General features: G+C 37.4%; 1 protein-coding gene across 3 annotated transcripts in view; it reads left to right on the top strand.

Annotated features, from left to right (window-relative positions):
- Sf3b1 (splicing factor 3b subunit 1) overlaps positions 1-20485 on the top strand; it is a 99984-nt gene that overhangs the window by 24974 nt on the left and 54525 nt on the right. For all 3 annotated transcript variants that reach the window (XM_081739648.1, XM_081739650.1, XM_081739651.1), the window contains 3 exons: positions 1300-1379; positions 10058-10234; positions 14704-14917. In XM_081739648.1, coding sequence (XP_081595774.1) covers positions 1300-1379; positions 10058-10234; positions 14704-14917 — 471 coding nt within the window. The remainder of the gene's footprint in view (positions 1-1299; positions 1380-10057; positions 10235-14703; positions 14918-20485) is intronic.

Consider the following 20485-nt stretch of genomic DNA (forward strand, 5'->3'; position numbering starts at 1 on the left):
CTCAACGTAGGCACGATGATTTTCAGCAGCCTATATTCGGACGTTATGGCGATGAACATATCCACAGACATGGAATGTTGCCTCATCGCTAAACACAATCTTCTGCAGAAATCGTTCATCATTGTCGATCCCATGAAGTATATCTATAGCAAACGCGAATTGTTTGGGTCCTTTCGCCGGTTTGGTAGCGTGCAGCAGCTGTATTTTGTAACCCGAAAAATGTAGACTAACACCTTATGAACTATAGTTGTAATTGTCGAGCACACACACAAACAGATTTTTTAGTGCTCCTTAGGTAGCTCTCCCGTATAGCCTCTACAGACTCGTCACTTGCTAGTGGCTTATCAGAACGATGTTTGTCCAACAAACTGTCGGTGTCCTTCAACTATTCAACTGTTTATTTCATCGAGTAATCGAGTAGTGTTATTCGTATATGTTGGCGCTTCGTTGTACACGCGACGATATTCACGTGGCATTTCGGTCATGGATTCGAATTCAAGCCACAGAACACTGAGCTTTCCTCTGTACCGTCCACATCTCGACTGGCGTGGGCTGCTCCGCTACTGCAGTTCGTGGTGTTGCGTCATACCCTGTGTGTGCACACGTGCACATTATACTACGGAAACCTGGAGAGCTTGCCTTTTATTTGGTGAAGATTTACTTGTATTATTTCTTCTTTTGTTGCTTTCCTGTGACCGGTTAAAAGTATACCATGACTTTATGGACACACGTATATCAGAAATGCGAGTCCTATTTTGCTGCTTTTTTCTCTCTCTCTCTCTGAACTTGAAATTTTAGGTCAAGATAGAGACGTTGCTAGTTTTGATATTACTAACTGAATTTGCTTGCAGTTAGTAAAACGTGTTGAAGAACATTGTTTGTCTAATGTATGCCATACTTGTTTGTGAAAGTATCAGTATAAATACTTTCTTAAAAAGGAGTAAAATGATGTTCTGAAAACTGCAGTTACGTTGTTTATATCGTTAATTTACGCTACTGGGAGAAACAAGAGAACGTAGATAATATTTGATCAAATAAATAGACTTATGATCAAAAATAGTAACGAAATATCAATTATAATAATTTAAAAAGTAGATTACCTTAATAGAGAAAAAAAATACTTAGTCTACTGCTATCTTATTCATTAACAGTCGTGGAACTAGTTCAGTTAGTAGAAAATTAAACTAAAGCTGAAAAGTGTATTTGTTGTTCTAGAGTGTTGAGATAGCAGTATGTAGAAAAGTATAGAAACCGAGACTAATTGGCACGCTCTCGCGTGACATTATTTGCTTTTTTCAGGTGGTAAGACTCCAGATGTTGGATCACGTACATTCACGGAAATTATGCGAGAGCAGCATCTGCGTGGAGAGGAATCAGATGTAAGTTTCTTTTTCTGTTTTTTTAAGGTAATTACGGTAAAATGTTAGCTGTAATGAACACCAGTGTGACGAAATGTTCAGAATTGCGAAATTGTTTGTAGGACTCTTCCGTTTTCCCTTCTTAATATGTTAAAACATTTCATTTCAATGAATTTCAAAATATCAGTATAATGAATGAAAATGTCGTCTTTGTGCCTAATTACAGGGCGCGAAATTTCCAGCCAAATATTTTAGTAAGGTATTTACCGATTGGCGAAAAAAATATTTTAATTTGGTGATGAATATTTGGCCTTTACTCTTTTGCGAGAGAAAATAGCTACTGGTCGAATCCTCTCTGACCTGGCTACTGGATTCGAATCTGAAATTTCGTGTCGTGCTATATGAAGCCGTATTTTTAACCCTCGCTCAGCCAAGCTCAAAATCATGACATAAACGGTGAAGTGGGGGACCTAAGTGACCCAATTAGAAATTGTGTTAAATTTGTTCTTATTACCTTTTTTTTTTTTTTTTCTCTATACAACTCCTGTTACAGCGTCTATAGGTCTATTTTGACTTGATAACATACTGTTAAGATATACATGCAACTCCGAACGTTGCTTTCATAACAAAGTTGTAGTAACAAATTTTTTTGTGTTCCTGTCTATATTGTGTGTGTCACTACATACCTTCTTCGCAACTTATCCTTTTTTCATTCAGATTTTATGCACAGTTGTTACACTTCACAACTGTTTGTCTTTCTGTGCCTTCTACGTATCCGTCACTTACAGTTTTCGTATTTGACCTTTGACTTACTATCCTGCTTTCTGTCGCACATGAAATACCCTCCTCGTTTTACTTCCTTCTGTGTTTTTGTTTCAATTTCATCATTGCACACACATTTTAGGCGTGTCCCAATAAAAGCATTTTCAAAGCCTCAGAAAAGGCATTTCTATCTCTTTTGATAACTCAAATCTGTATATATACAGTGTCCCAAAAGTTCCGACACAACGTAACTCTGTTATTATCAGAGATACAACAAAATGTAAGGGGGGAAACCGTCTCCAAATATGATGCTTTCAATCTAAAGTGAAGGAATTTTTTAAATCAGACTAGCAATTTGGGCTGTACTCTCTTTATGCGGCCAATGTTAAATGAAAATGCAACATTGCCATTTACCTGAACCCGCAACATAAATGACTGAAGTTACTGTCATGTACGCTAGCATGTCGATGGCCATCCCCCATTTCAAACAGTAACTTCATTCACTTATGTTTTGGGTCCAGGTAAGTGGCAACGTTGGATTTTCATTTAACATTGGGCACATAGCGAGTGTACAGCCTAAACGACTCATCCGATAAATTAAAAAAAAAAAAAATTTAAAAAAAAATCCTTCACTTTAGATTGAAAACAACATATTTGGAGATGGTTTTGCCACTTACATTTTGTTGTAACTCTGATAATACATGATTTGCATTCATCGATCTATCTTCCTATCTGTTTATACATTCTTCCGTCCATCCATACATCTGTCTCTATATCTACCTCAACCTCCAGAAATGAATACCGGGAGCAACCCTGGGGCCAAACCGGCGCTCATAAAAAGCTGGGAATAGTGGTTTGCTAACCACGTGCTACCCACAAAAAGCCGCGGGGCAGGGCTTAACCCTTTAGGGGTGTTGTGCCATATGGTTTGGTTTATATATCTATCTACCTGTTTGTATATCTCTGTCGTAGAGGTATAGTCAGTCACCATTGTTTAGTTATTTTTGTAGGCATAAAGATATACTTCTAATTCTAATGAAAGATACCTTCTTGGCATTTATTGTGTGAGACTGAAGACAAGAAGGAAAGTCTTAGTAAATGATGGCCGACCCTGGAATTCGAACCTTGGAACTCCCCGATTATAGAGCAAGCGCATTCATGCACTTCGTACTGATTATATAGAAATGTCAATTTTTTTCTTAAAAATTATTGTAAAATTTACACGGCTTAAAAAGTAAATTTGTAATAAAAGAATATAAAACCTTACCTTAATAAATTTGGAGTAACTTGCAATCGGTGAACAAAATGTGGAAAAGCTAATTCCTTGCAAAGTTCCTTTATGAAAACCTTCCGACTGGAACTTTGAAACTAACTCCAATCAGGGTACTTCGTAATGTAAATAATTGGTTTTACTAGCAACTTAATAAGTCTTCATAAAGTCACTAATATTCATGGGGTACCGTAGGTCCCCCACTATAACCAAAAGTGAATACTAAATTTTAGGTGGCGTGAAGGTATACAGTAGGAGACCTTAAGTCCCCCAACGCTTATAACAAATAAACCAAGAGCTTCGTGGGAATGACGGTTACATGAGCATATGCATATTTCGAAAATATTAACATGGCTAAAGAAACAATGTTCTAAGAGACTAACACACAAAATAATTTAAAAAAAAATAATAATATGGGAGACCTTAGGTACCTCACTTGGCCGTACGAGGGTTAAAAAAAATATACAAAAAGTATTGTAGTAAGACAGTTGGCGATTCATTAAGAATCTCCTTGAAGAGGTAGAGACATGCACGGGCCGAATTTTTCGGCCCGAGCCCAATCTAGCCCGAACGCACCTAGGCCCGACCCAGCCCGGGCCCGAAAAGTTTTTGAGATTTTCGGCCCGAGCCCGGTCCGGCCCGATAAGTTTTTCAAAATTCTTGGCCCAAGCCCGGCCCGGGCCCGATAAATTTTAAAAGTTTTTGGCCCGACGCCGGCCCGATAAATTTTTTAAAAATTAGCTCGAGCCCGAATCTTTCTAAAAATTTAGTACTAAATATGACCTAACCCTCAGAAACATTTTCTAAACTCTGGTTCACAACCTGACGCTTGCCTCCCGAATGGTAGCATTGCCTCCTAGAACTTTCCCTTTCATCGAGAGAACAAAAACTCCATTCCCTATAACAAAAATCTAAATTAATTGATTTTTAGCATAAAGTGAAGATGGCAATATTGTTTAGCGACAGGCAAAACATTCCCACCCCTTCTTTTTATATTTTGAGTTCAGTGAAGGTCAAGGTCAGAGCTCAATTTACCGCATAATGCCTGCAATCCTCTATAGTGAAAGTGGAGTCGCTAAGCAACACAAACTGTAAATAGCTATTGCATTCTTTGTAACATTTTTCACGGGCACACTTCTTCAACGTTTGGCTTTATTCCAATTATCGTTTAACGAAAGTCAATAATTATTAAAGAATTGCAATTGATCGGCCCCAGCCCGGCCCGACCTGAAGAGAAATCAGTGTCGGCCAGCCCAAGCCCGGCCCGGCCCAAAGAAATAAGAGTCGGGCCGGGCCGGGCCCGGCCCGTGCAGGTCTCTATCAAGAGGCCATCGAATTTGCCTTAGTATCGATATTCAGATACTAAAATATCGAGATCGATTATTAGAATGATCCATAAGTAGAACTGGATAATAGCAGTATTTGACGCTAAAGGAAAGAAATGATCGATTATTTCAAAAGAAAATCACAAACTTTCTCTGGAAATAAAATATCCAGAATATTGTGTTCAGTGTAAAAACCTAGAGTGTAAAATATTATGGAAATAATTCTTCCAGTTACTGTATATCATGTTTCATATAATTGTATTTTTGTCTCATCTAATAGAATTAAGCTTCATGTTCAAGTAATGTAGATCCTACAGTGGATATAATTAATGGGTTCTTGAGAATTTACTAACTTCAATATGACAAAATTTTACTATAATAATGTAATTTCGAAAGTTTCCAAAATTTTGTTACACGATCATTCATATTTTACTCTCTCTCTCTTTGTATATATATATATATATATATATATAATGGAGGGGGAGGGAGAAGGTTAATAATCAGTGAATATGATATTTCAGGTGATATTAAATCAGTAATGAAATTGATCATGCTTTTAGTAGTTTTACGTCACACTTAAGTTGATTAAAGTTACATGTTAACAACAAAATAGAAGTTAAAAAAAATAAATAAAAAGTTTTTTTTTTTAATTTTTCGGTGCCTAACGAAGTTACTAGTAAAGATATAAAGAATAAATGAGAAAAACAAGAATAAAAATGACGTAATCTGAATTTAGTTAACAGAAAAAAAGTGTGAACAAAGAATTAACTTAGTTGGATTGTAGTTGATCGCCCTTTCAGCAGCGAGGCTATATAAGACGTGAATCTACATCTTAATATTAGATCCGAACCAAAGGAGCTCCCACCGGGAATTGAACCCGGATATGTAGCGTCAAAGGCGAGTTCGTATGGCCAGAGGGAGCTCAACAAAGAATTAGGAAAACTTAGTATGATAAGTTTTGTATTGAACGAATTAGAAATAGACACTAACTTACTCACTCTATGGCTTATGGAACCCGGAGGTGTAATGCCGCATTCACAAAAGCTCTCCATTTACTTCTGTCCGTTGCCAACTGGATCCAGTTTCTACTTTGTATTCCTATTTGTACGAGATCCATCTTAGTATTGTCCTTCCATCTGCTTTTAGGTCCTCCTAATGGTCATTTTCCGATTGGATTTCCAGCTAAAACTTTGAAAGCGTTCCTAATTTCTTCCATTCTGGTTACATAACCTGCCCACCTGAGCGTCCTAGACTTGATCGCTCTAACATTACTCGGTAAACAGTATAAATTATACAGTTCCTCGTTATGAAGTTCTTCGCTATTCCTCATTTCCGTTCCTCTTGTGTTCGAGCATTCGTCTCACGTTCTTCCCTCAAAGTAAGCGACCATGTTTCGCAACCATACAGCAAAACAGGGATGATTATCGCTTTATATATTTTAAACTTCACATTTCTCGACAGAATTCGCTATGACAAAATATTTTGAACTGAATAATAACACGAATTCCCCGCATTTAGTCGACATTTAATTTCTTCGTAAGTATGGTTTTGATCTGTTAATATTGATCCTAGATATTTGAAAGTATCCACTTTGTCCAAAGTATTACTTCATATTTTAATGCATCCATAATTTGCAGTATTACGATCCTAACGAACTTTCATGCATTTATTTTTCTCTGCATTTACTTCTAAACCTATATTCCTGCAAGCGTTTGGTAACTTCTCTCTATTGTTCTCGTATCATCTTTTGATTTTCCTTATACTCCAGAACGAAGTTGAATAATAGTGCCTACAACACATTTCCTTTTCCAGGCCATTCCCAATGTGAAAACTTATGGACAGAAATTTTCCTACTCGGACTTTACTTTGGGACTTATTTAAACACATCTTTAATTAATCTAACGAGCTTTTTCGTTATTCCAAATCCTGTAAGAATGTCATACAATGTTTCTGCCTAACCGAGTCGTAGGCCTTTCTAAAACCAATAAATAATTGATGTACCTGGGTATATTATTCCCATTTCTTTTCGATTATTTGTCGAATGATAAATATCTGATCGGTAGTTGATCGATTTCCCCTAAATAAGTTCTGACAATCTAATAGAATAATTTCTTGTTAATAGAATATTTGGGAGGATTTTTATAGGATGCTGATAGAAGAGAAATGCTTTGATAATTACTACAATCAGTTTTATCTTCTTTCTTGTGAATTTGAACAATAATTAATTCGTTCCTCTCTTCTAGCAATTCCTCCTTACTCAGATAAGGAGAATGAGTTTGTGTATCTTGAACCACAATTTTTCCTCTCTAGCTAGAATTAACTCAGACGGAATTTTATCTACACTTCGAGGTTTGTGTTTCGTTAATTTCTTTATAGCTGTATCTATTTATGTTCGGTTAGGCTCTGGAATATCTAGTTCTGCTGTATATATTTTCCTTTTTCCACAAACGTTAGTTTTTTTTTTGCTGTGTGTTAAACTAATCTTCCCATCTATTCAGAATGCTATCTGTAGCAGTGAGAATTGTTCCGTCGGATTTCTTTAGCATATAAACGCGCGGTTGATAGCCTTTCTTAAATTCGTTGATACCCTTACGCATATCACTAATGTTTTTATTTTTATTATTATCTCGAAGTGTATTAATTTTAGCTTTCAATGAAACGCGTTTCTTTGTTCTAAAAGTTTCCCGCCTGAGTTCAACGAAATTTTTATGCAGGTATATATTGTTGGGGTGAAATACACCCTCCATTCCAAAAGAAACCGAACGTTTTAAAAAACAAAAAAGCAATGTACATTTTGGAACAAATCATTTTTATTAATCAATGTATTCCCCTTCTGCATCGATACACATATTTGCACGCTCCAAGTTGTCAAACGACTTCTCCATGTCCTTTATTGGAATGGTCTTTAGGACGGCGGTCGTCACCTTCTCAATGGCATCAATCGATGCGTGCCACTTTCCTTTCATCGCCAAATGCAGTTTCGGGAACAGATAGAAATCGCACGGAGCGAGATCTGGTGAATAGGGCGGATGATGCAACCGAATAATGTGATTTTTGACCAAAAATTCAGTTACAAGTCGCGAACGATGTGATGGTGCATTATCGTCCAAAAGAGTCCAACTGCCGATTTCGCGATATTCGGGCCGAATACGACGAATTCTTGCCAGCAAACGCTTCATGACGCCCAAGTAAAACTCTCCAGTGACTGTCTGGCCGGGCTGAACAAATTCTTTGTGGATAATTCCTTTTGAATCGTAAAAACAAATCAGCATCACCTTAACTTTTGACTTCACCAAGCGACTTTTTTTGGGTGTTCCTTCATCCGGCGCTCTCCATTCAGCACTTTGCCGCTTTGTTTCGGGCTCATATTCAAAACACCACGTTTCGTCACCAGTTACAATCGATTTCAAGAAGTTTCGATCCTGCCGAGCACTTTTAACGATGTCTTTGCAATGCGCAATTCGATCAACTTTTTAGTCTTCGGTGAGTTTGTGTGGTACAAACCGCGAATTAACCTTCTTAAGGCCCAAAACTTCGGTCAAAATGCGGTATGCAGTTGTTTGAGGAATGCCTAATTCCATTTCAATAACTTTCACCGACGATTTTTTGTTATGTTTGATGAATTCACGCACTTTTTCGATGTTTTCTTCCGATAATCCGGTTCTGGGACGGCCTGATCTTTCGTCATCATCCAGCGTCTCTCTACCCGATTTGAATCGCCTGAACCACTCGTAAACTTACGTACGGGATAGACACTCATCACCATATGCATTTTCTAGCATTTGGTGCGTTTCACTAAAAGTTTTACCCAGTTTAACACAAAACTCAATTGCAGCTCGTTGTTTGAAACTCATTTTCCGACCGATGTACACAACACACTGACAGTTGAAACGCAATAACTTTGTTGCCGTGCATCTAAATGTCATGACATTTATACCAGTTGTCAATGAGGGACTACGCCATCTACCGGTAAAATATTACAACAGATGGCACTAGTGGTACTATTTGTTTTCAAAAGTTCGGTTTCTTTTGGAATGGAGGGTGTAGACAGTACAAAAGAAAATTTATAGAGTGGATTCAAAACACATCTTAATCACTTGTCACTTGACACTAGCGGTTATTCAGTTCTCATTTTACAATAATAGTAGTAGCTGATTGAAACAAGCGATATGCTATAATGTTCGTGATAATGCATGGATCGTGAATAATACGTTTTAAGAAGTTCTTTCATAAAAGATTTCAACTTTGTTTTATTTGTGATTAAATAAGATTACAACGAATAGAAAGTTGTCAAAAGATTAATATGTGTTTGTACTTAAAACTAGTTTTACATGACCACAAATACTAGAATGTGATTGAGTAATTGTTGCAGTGTTTACCGGATCTCACTCCAGGGACTTTTCTGCGTGGGGAATAATGAAAAATAAAGTTGTTTCTAAAAATTAAAAAACAAGTATCTAGAGCATTTGAAAGAGCATATTACTTCTGAATTTAAAAAAATCTCATCCAATAGTGTTAGTTGTGTAATACTTGTTGTTTGCTTAAAAGATGCTATTTGTGCATTGGAAAATGATGGAGGATACTTCGAACACTTGATTTAGGTAACCTAACAATGTTACAGGTTGTAATAATTTCGTAGTTGGTAAATAATTAATTTCAAAAGTATTTTGGTCCAAATGACTTATGGAACACTAAAATATATATATATATAATTACACCTCAGTTTGAATATTTACTTAAATATTTATTGTAATATAACTCATATATAAAATATGGTTGCAGCTTACTACACACTGAATATTCAATGATTACACACTATTTTAATCATTTAAGTTCACTCTCAAAATTATTGTTAATTGCTTCACGGCAATTCAATACACTACTTGATTATATGGCGTCTTGCTACATTATATATTGACAATTATTTATAAACAAATCCTTGGTAACGAAAATTGTTATGATAGCAACCGAATTACAATCCTAACGACGAGTAAACAAACACTTACATCTAGCGATAGGAAAATAAAACATTTACAAATCAAGATTATTCATGACTTTTTTTAAAAAAATAATTTCTTCTTCTTCTAATTTATAGCTATTGCCAAATAAAATAGCATTTTTGCCTTGAATATTAAATAAGAGACGTAAATCCATGTTATCGGTGTAACACTGTATATGAAATCAGACAGCATAAGGAAGTTGGATATGGGTTAAGAGATGGAAGATTAGATGGGTGGAACAGAATAACCGTAAGGTAGTATTAACAGTGATGTACTGAAAAAAAATGGAGAAAGATTTTGTTAAAAAATGTATTTTTATTGAGTGCTTTATTTCCGTTGCAGGTCCGAAAGAAGCTAGTAGAGAAAGCCAAAGATGGAACTTTAAAGCCAGTTTCAAATGGAGAAATTCAGAAATCTGCTCCTAAAAAAAGAGGAAGATGGGATCAGACAGCTGACGATGCGACACCTGTTGCAAAGAAGAAAGCTACTTCTACCCCCAGCTCGTGGGACACAGCTGATGTAAGTTTTATTTTGGTTATTGTATTTTATTGTTGCAGATTATAATCTGGATAATTAAGTTCCGAAAATTCGGGGTGCTTTACAAAAGTTCAAGGTTAAGTGAAGATGATATATTTTTTTTTTTTTTTTAAAGTTCTCTGGTTTATTTTCCTGCTCTCCTTGTTAATATGGTTTCTGAAAGTGTTACATTTTTCTGCTATTTAAAGTACCAACGGAACTTAGTAGAGTATTGCAATACCAGAAAACGGATCATTACAGACGGTTACAAGTTAGCACGTGCTTAGACTAACCCAAGCTGTACCATGGACGCTATAGTTGCTCACTGTCACTGACGAACTATATATTTCTCTTGTCATTTTTTCCATGTTTATTAAGAAGTTTTTACTTGCTTTATTTGGTGTAAGGGACCACTTTCTGAATATTTAATGATCAGATACCATAATATGTATAATGTAAACAAGAATTTTCTTACTTTGGATCACAAGAATTTTGTGCTTCACTCGAATTATTTCAGAATGTTGGTGATACTTTTTTCAGTGACGTCTCAGAATTACTAAACTCGACACATTTGTAGATTTCTCCTTTCCTGTGGAACTTGTCTAAGTTACTTTCTTATATCATCGAGTCACAATAAAATATTATTTGCTTAGTACACTTACATGAACATTCTCTCTTACTACAATTTCTTTTAAGAAAATTTCAGGAAAAAATAAAAAATAATTTTATAGTGACCGCGCTAACTTACGTAAATTGCGTTCAGAACTTGAAGTGAGAAATTTTAAAATTATCTTTTATCTTATCTTTTATCCAGTCTGTAGGGAATGTTAAATTAAAAGTAGTTTGTGCATAAGTGTTTGGAATATCTGTTTGGATGTTAGGAGTATATGTATCACCGTTAGAAGACGACAAACAAGTATAGATGCATTTTGCTTCAGCAGGGTAAAAACTGTCAGTTATTAATAACAATGAATGACACACTTTTTAGGACAATAAAAATTCGTTTTGCTCGAAAACTACGGATGCAAATTTAACCTCAAGCATGCAATTTTTTCCAGCTCGATATTATCTATCGATTGATATACGAGATTTGATCAAAAAGTACGGTCAATCATTTTATTACGAACCAACTAATAAGTTCACATGGAATTTGATGTAATCTCCTTCAGACTACTGTCCTTGGCTAGTAATGTACTTATCCTAACGTTGAGTCCATGACTAGAAGCATTTCTGGAAGGCTTTTTTGGAAGGGCTTTCAACTGCTCTGTCGTAGCCCTCTCTATCAAAACGTTTTCCTTTAAGCACGCTTTTAATTTTTGGAAAGATACAGAAGTTGTATGGTGCAAATTTTAGTGAGTAAGGCGGATTTGGACAGACAGGAACACTTTTTCCGGCCAAAAACTCCCGGATCAAAAGTAAGGTGTGACACGACACGTTTTCATGGTGAAGTCATTTTCCCATTTAATCGGCGGTTAAAATGCTTTTCACGGACTCATACGAGATGTTTAAGTTCTTTGGAAAGCTCTCGAATAGTCATTTGTCTGTTTGAACAGATCATTTGTGCCACTTTTTTTTTTTTTTTTTTTTTTTTTTTTTTTTTTTTTAACGTTTTCATCTGACGTCTCGATTGTTGCTCGTTTTCAGCCGACTCCTTGCAGCTTCTGAATCGCTCACACTACTTGCAAACAGTCTTCAATGCCACCGCTTCGTCGCCATGTACTGATTTTGACATTTCGTGAGTTTCGTTGACATGGCACGCGACCGACTCTCTTAACACTTCCTCACTCTTCTGCCTCTGGAAGCCAACTAACATGTTACAACTCGTTCAAACGCGACACTGACTGTACCAAAGGTTTAGGCTACCGAGTTTACTAGTTGAAATGGATACAATATCGATAGATGACACTGTGCAACTGTATTCACCGTAGTTTTTGATCACACCTTTTAGACTATATTAAACAAAAATTATTAAAGTTTTAGAGTTTATCTTCATTTTGTTCTATTATCTCATTAACCGTGGCATGTATGTCTTCTTGCTAATGTCATATTGAAGAGCTTGATAATAATATACTTCAGTATCAGTTTCATCTTAATAGGCATGGTTGTCGTACATCAATTTTTAGAATTACAATATATATAGATTTTTTTTTTACAAAAAAACTACGTATAAACTTTTACTCTCTCACAACATTTTGTTCAGCTTGATGAGATCTATAGATCGGTATATCTCATCTCGAGACATTTTTTCGTTAAACGCTAATGTAGAATATTTCTGAATTGTATGATGTATTTTGTTAGGTAGTAAGTACAGATGGTGATCAGAAAAATGGAAACACCTGAACGAAATTGCAACTTACCAGATTAATATGGTGTCGGGCCACCCTTCGCATTCAGAACAGCCTTGATGCGACGTGGGATGGAGGCATAGAGGTCGTGAATGGTAGCAAGTGGAATTTTACACCATTCCTCGTGCAGGGCATCGGCCTGTTCTGTGAGAGAGGATGGAGGTGGAATTTGCCGGAGTCGTGTTTCCAAGACGGACCACAGATGTTCAATTATGTTGAGATCTGGGGATTGGGTGGGCCAGGGAAGCTGTTGAACTTCATCCCGATGTTCCTCAAACCACGCTGCAACAACGCCAGATGTGTGAATGGGTGCATTATTATCCTGGAAGATGGCGTCATTGTCTGGGAACAACATCCGGACCATAGGATGCAAGTGGTCTCCTAAAATTGCGACACAATCATTGGGAGTGATTTGTCCGCTAAGTGTGACCACAGGACCCAATAAAAACCATGATATGGCGGCCCACAGCATCACCGAGCCGCCGCCATGTTTCACAGTTGGGCGGTGACACTGCAGATCATAAGCTTCTTTGGGCGTTCTCCACACACAAACACGGCCCGTGGTTGGGAATAGGGTGATGGATGACTCATCCGACCATATCACACGTTTCCAGTTCTCAACTTTCCAAGTTGCATGGTCGCGGCACCATTTGCGGCGTGCGAAAGCGTTATTGTCCTTGATGAGCGGTTTGGCCCGTGCAACACGACCCCGTAAGTTCATGTCATGTAATTCGCGGCGGCCTGTGATTGTCGAAACAGGGTGGGGGAGGTGCTGATTGAGTTCCTCCGTCACTTGCTCCGCAGTGGCACGACGGTTCTGCGTGACAATGCGCTTTAATACCCGGCGTGACCTGTCATTCATGATTTTTTTCCGCCCACTGTTCCGCTTCCCCGATGTGGTTTCCCGTATGTTGTGTAGGCCGTCATCACCTTCGACACTGTCCCACACGACACACCTAACACAATAAGCCACTGCCGTCACACTCACTCCACATAACCGCGCACCAACAATTTGCCCTCTTTGAAAATCTGAGAGGTCTCCCATTTTACACTACCTCCGTCTGCTGCAGCCACTGGACACTGCTGTTCCACTGCGCCTGACGTAGTATGAAGACCGACCTAACACACTACCACCAGCGGTCCGGCGCTGCGGGCGAAACGACACCACTGCCAACCCATTCATCTGACGTGTTGCCAACTACAGGTGTTTCCATTTTTCTGATCACCATCTGTATTTCACATTAATTGTGATAATACCAAAAAGAAGAAGAAAATAGTTATTTTTGATACGTGATTATTGCGTTGTGTCGAAATGCTTATAGTTGTAGAAATCGAATATTGCAAGTGAATTATTTATGTATACTAGAGCATTTCTGTTTCAACTATGCCCCTTCTGGCACTATTGTCTATGTGTATTTTCCCGTATCTCCCTCGAAAAAGGATGGACAAGTTGCTGCGGCCGAAATCTTTCAGTTGTTGGATGCGAAAGCGTTGCCACAATGAATTATTTCGCGGACTTTGCTGTGCTCTGTCTTGTTAGCCATTCTAAATAGCCCACGATCTTCACTCGTCAAGACCAAACGACTGAATGACAAATTGACAACACAGCTGAGGTTATTCACTTCTTTTTCTTAAGCAAAGAGAGGGTTTCCTCTGTCGGAAGTTGGCGGGGGTGGGACCGAAGTATGTTTCGTATATTTTCCGAGGGCACACCTGAGATAGAGAGGCTCTAGTAGTTATCGAACATGTATCGGAGGTTGCATATGATGTGTTTAGAAGTACATTACATTATGCTACATATCATTATGTATGTTTAGTTATGGTCAGTTATTTAGTGAGTATATTGATGTATTTAATTGATTGTAGTAGTTTGAAAACAAAACCAGTTTGTACCAAACGTATCGGCAATACGTGTGGTACTCAGAGTAATTTTGAACTTCAACTCTGTGACATTTTTTAAGAGAAATTGCAGTAGATGAGAATTTTCAGTACATTAAGGAAATCACATTATTTTATTGTGACTCAACGATTTGTAGGCATCTCAGATTCAAAGAGAAGAAATGTCTGGACATATCATCATCAATAATTTTCTCTTTTATGCTACTAATTTCTTCAATTGTTTTTCAGACGCCTGCCCATTCGCGTTGGGACGAAACTCCAGGTCATGGAAAGGGAGGAGAGACGCCAGGGGCGACACCTGGTGCAAGTACAAGAATGTGGGATGCTACACCAGGTCATGCTACTCCTGGACATGCAACTCCTGGTCACTCAACCCCAAGTCATGATAAGGGAGCGTCCTCCAGAAGAAATAGATGGGATGAAACGCCGAAAACTGAAAGAGGTTAGTAACGCCTATCGTACTTTTGTTTCCTACTATTAAGAAATACGAAAATACATACTTAATTGTTATATCTCTAAGGATTTTCAGAACAGAATATCGAGAAGTTTTTTGAAGTCACTTTAAGAAAGAGAGTGCTTACTTACTGCGTCAATTGCGTTCTCTGACCACACATAAGTTTACACCGGCTATCGAATCCGAGGCCACAAGCATATCAAGTCCGTTTCTAGCTACTGGGTTATTCGTCCGTTGCTTAATAGACGGTATTTTACATCCGATACGAAGGGAGAAAGGTAACTTCTGAAGCGGTGTGTTTATTAAGCCATGAACAAGACTAACTATCGTAAATTTCTTTTTATACGTCATGTAAATACCAACACCAATCATTTTTGAAAATGCTTGTCACGGGTTTTCATATATCGTAAGTCACTTGGGTTAGACAGTAGCAGTACACACTTGCCTTCAATGCGAAACATGATTCTACAATCAACGAGCATTTAAAACTGGCAGTACCATGGTGGTGTTTCGTGCAAAAATTCTCTCAAGCATGCAGTGTAATTTGAATGTAATCCAGTAGATTGAGGCCTGGATCTGCGAAAGGTCATCAGAAGCAAATTGAACATTCTTTTGGAGCCAGAGTCGTCCTTTGTGAGCCATCGCGGAGTCCTGTTAGAAGCTATATTGTTGATTGCTAAACATGGTAACGGTAATGCACTTGATGGCTTGTAACAGTATGCTTTTGCTATAGATTTCAGTACTTATACACAAAAATGAAACTGACATGAACGTGGCATCCCTAGCCCATTCGATAAACATAATAAAGATATATTCATACACAAAACATTAGGTGCCATGGACAACCGAGTAAGCTCCTGCTACCCATTACAGGGTGTCTACTGACCTGGAAAACCTTGAAAACCTGGAATTAGCCTGGAATTTACTTTTGGACCTGGAAAACCTGGAAATAGCCTGGAATTGGACGAGGAACCTGGAAGTTTTAAAATTATTTTTAAAATATTGCTTTTGGGATTGGTATGGAATAAGTATATCTTTGTAAAATGCAAGAAAGTTTATACTACAACATAAGTTAAAAGCAAATAGTAACTTATTCAGTGGAGACGTAGTTGAGAAAAACAGACAGACGTGAGCAGAGTGCAGGCGGTGAATGTTTTTGGAAAGTATGTTGAGGGTACAAGAAGAGACTGAATAAGATTTTATTTGTTTGGCATGGTCATTGTGAATAACAGTGACTACAAAAAGAGCTAAATTAGTCTCCGATGATGAGAGTAAGGTAATTGAAAAAGTTAAATTTTATGATCTATTAAGTTTGTGTCTTGGGGATACTGGCATACAAGCCAGAAGCTTTCTCTGTAGTTGCTGCTTATTTGCATAGTATGAAGCAAGCTTATTTGCTGCTTTGTGAAGACATTGGTTTACGTGTTTCTGTAGCAAGAGTAGTAGACAGGTCTGGAACAACATTCCGCTTATACTCCTGTGCCGAAGCTTTTTAACAGGAGTCCAAGCCCGCGAATGTCGCAGTGAACACCATTCCCGGTGGCTGAAAGGTGTATCGCCGGAAAAAAGTAAAATTACCCACATCTTAACGGAATCACTTTTTCTATTTAGGTTAATATTTTACTAGTCTTGCAATAGATCCTGTTATTCACTAACAATTAACATTTTATTTTTCAACCATTAAAATCGGGAAATATAAAACTAAATTCCAGGACTCGTAGAAAGGCCAGTGGAAATGGGTTATTAGGTCCAACGATCTATTTAAAGCAGGTTGTAAACTCTGCAGAACTGATTTTGACATTTCAAATATGGGAGCTGGATCATTGAAACCTCATGAAAAAGGAAAGAAACATCAAATAGCTGTTAAAGCTCTTAATGCACAATGTTCGATCGTAAAGTTCTCAAGCAATGTTAACAAGGAGCCTTCCTATACAAAAAATTCTACAGCGTCTTCCAGTTCAGTGACTGGCACATCATCTACTCCAGTTGTTCAGGAGAAAAATGAAAGCCCAGCCAAAACTAGTTGTGTAATAAAGAGTTATCTTATCAAAGATCAAGTAACGAAAGCAGAAATAATCTGGACATTGCAAGTTACAAGTCATACATCGGCCAGAAGCCAAGCGAGTGCAACGGATTTGTTTCCTTTAATGTTTCCTGAGTGTGAAGTCGCTAAAAATATGCAGTTACACAAAGACAAAATAGGTTATGTCATTACTTTTGGATTGAATCCATATTTCCAACAGACGTTACTTCGTGAACTAAAAAATTGTGATTTTTTTGCAGTATCGTTCGACGAAAGCCTAAACACTATCTCACAGAAAAATCAAACGGACTTAGTAGTTCGTTTTTGGCACAGTGACGGAAATAAAGTTTTAACACGTTATTTAACATCAGTATTCCTCGGACATGCTACTGCCCAGGATTTGTTAAGTGCATTTATAAATACTTTCAAGGACAAGGGTCTCGATTTTTGTAAGTTACTTCAGGTTTCTCTTGATAGTTCCAACGTTAATTTGAAATTTCTGAGTGATTTGAAGGCCTATCTGAGTGAAGAAAATAGTGAAGGTCCACAGCTTTTGGAGACAGGAACATGCTCTTTACATATTGTTAATGGGGCTTTTAAGACTGCGCATACCAAAGCTGGTTGGAAGGTGACAGAGTTTTTGAGAGTGTTGTACTATTTATTTAAGGACTTCCCTTCAAGAAGAGCAGATTTCATGGCAGCATATGGAACAGCAGTTTTCTCTCTCAAATTTTGTTCTGTTAGGTGGGTGGAGAATTCTAAAGTTATCAACCGTGCCATAACTATGATTCCTGCCTTAAAAGCTTATGTTGATGCAGTGAAAACAAAACCTCCTGAAACAGAATTGCCCAGAGAAGTGTGTTGGATGCTGTGCGTGTTGCTGGTGACATACGTAATATTAATATCACAAAGAGTATGATCCAGTATGTGAAGAATACATCAAGCAGAAGAAATGAATATCTGAAAGACCGCAGTGAAAAAGAAGACAGAGCAGCTCGAGAAAAGAAAGATACTAAGAAGAAAAGAGTTGGAATTAAAGAGGAAAGAATACTAACTGACGCCGAAGCAAAAGTAGATGCATTGGAAGAACAGGCGAAAAAGTTAAAAGGGATGTTGAACTCTAGAAGTTAAATGTCAAAACTGTTCACTGTGAAAGTTGTTTTCTATATTTGTTGTGTGCGTGGTTCCATAACATTTTCAACAATACATTTTTAAATAAAACTGATGCCCATCCAAAAAGAATGTGCAGTAACATTTAATAATATAGACTACTTTGCGTTAACTATTTGTATTATATATGATCATTTTCTTTTTTCTTCTAAACTAACACTAGTTTGACAAAAATGTCGGGAAAATAGCTTACTCACCGCTAAGTCCTACCAGTACTTAGCATAAAATACTACAAGAGTACTTTAAAGGGGAGTGCTTGTAGTAAAATACTCTTGTGGTATTTTATCCCCTAACTTAGCGGTGAGTAAGCCATTTTCCCGCCATTTTTGTCATTGTTCATCAACACTCACGTGCTATTACTATAATATTAGTTTATTTGAAGTAATATTTTTGATGGAAATTTACTATTATCCAGGGTAAATCTTAACAAAACCGATAAACTTCGGGAGATGATTCCCGAGCCCGAAACAAGAAAAAAAATCCTCTAACTTTTCTCCACGGTACATAGTTTTGGAGCTACAAGGTACTGAAAGTGTGGAAAAATGAACTTCCGAGGCCTATATTTCCAAACCTATCCAACGTAGAGAGTGCTGCTTAATATCTCTTTAAGGAAATCTTATCTGTTCTGAACATATGATTTCCTTTGTGAGATTTTAAGCAGCACTCTCTGCTTTGGATAATTTTGGAAATATAGGCGTCGGAAGTTCATTTTTCCACACTTTCGGCACCTTTTAGCTCGGAAACTATGTGCCCTGGAGAAGAGTTAAAGAGTTTTGGTCTTGTTTGGGTGCCGAGAATCATTTCCCGAAGTTTGTCGGTTTAATTAAGGTTCACCTCTGTATAGTATTCCTACATTAGGATATTTAAAGCTACTGCACATTTTTCTCAACCGGTCTTCTGGTAGGAGATATTTTAATTAAACATTTTCTGGTGTGAGCTCCTCCGTGGCTAAGCGGTTAGCGTACGCGCCTTTGGCGTGGGAGGCCCGGGTTCGATTCCCGGCGGGAGCTCATGTGGTTCGGATTCCACGTTAATCAGTAGGTCCACGTCTCAAATAGCCTCGCTGCTGAACGGGACGTTAAACTCAAAATCAACTCAACATTTTCTTGTGTAAAATGTTTTGAGAACCTACATTTCAGTCAGTTTCATCTTGTCACTTAAAGAAACTATCACTTGCCATATGCATTCTCTAATTATTACCAGTTTTTGTTAAGAACTATATAAAATTGCATTAACTTATACATGTTACAATAAATGTCACTCTACTGAATAGACCTGGAAAAAAAGGAAAAATAAACCTTGAAAACCTTGATAAAACCTGGAATTTGAAAATGAACATTTAGTAGACACCCTGCATTAACCCTCTTAGTATAAACAAAATCGTAGACTTGCAGTGAAATAGCTATTGTATCAACACTGGTCATTGGAAAGTCATGGCTTGTAGTTCATTCTCTTTAGCATGAAACAAGCTTTCCAAGAGTGCTGTGTATTGGCGCTTATAACATACTTGAACAGGGAAAATTGGGAGAATGTCGGGAAAATACCGTCCAAAAATCCCTCCCATCAACTGTCCCCCCCCCCCCCCCCTTCTGGAGTGGTCTCGGATAAAAGCACACAATCCAACTGTGTCTCGAAAAATACTATAGGGGATAGGAAATGGGTACACCAAGTTTTGTTTTGATAGACTGAATAGGTATGAAGATAAAAGAAAGTCTCTGAAAGAATGTCATTTGGACACCATTGATAATGTCGAAACAAGTTCGACGAGGCTTTTAAAAGACATCCCCGTTGAGGACTTCCAGGGGACATACAACGCATAAATATATCGCTGGCAAAAATGTATTGACGCAAGAGAGTCATACTTTGAAGGTTTGTAAGTGATTGTACCAATGTAGATCAATAAACACTGGAAAACAATCTAACACACTACATCTGGGGACAAACCCTGTACATAAATTTACTACACATCGTAGTAAACAACTGTTTTCTAACTCATCAGTTCCTTCAACAACAAAGGAGCTATTATGTTTCAAATTTGTGTTTGATTTCAGTTTTCAAAGGTTCATGGTAACGTGCCATTTACGAGGGCTGTAGAGAGAGCTTTTAAAAAGAAAAGTGTGTTCGACTTTGTACAAAACTATAATAGAAAGAGGTTCGGTAAGGAAAAAAAAAAGTTGTATTCAAGTTTTGTTAATAACGTGGACTGTTAAATCTAATAAATAAAAATAAAACTGATCTTGTTGATTACTGAAATGAATGTTTGAATGTAGTTACCAGCTACCTGGAACTGATTTTTATCGTGTTACTTTGATCAAAATGCATAGCCTTTGTGGTTATTGAGAGTCATAATTTATTTGAAAAAT

The sequence above is a fragment of the Thermobia domestica genome, chromosome 15 (assembly GCF_964235325.1).
Source record: "Thermobia domestica chromosome 15, izTheDome1.hap1.1, whole genome shotgun sequence".
Lineage (NCBI taxonomy): Eukaryota > Metazoa > Arthropoda > Insecta > Zygentoma > Lepismatidae > Thermobia > Thermobia domestica.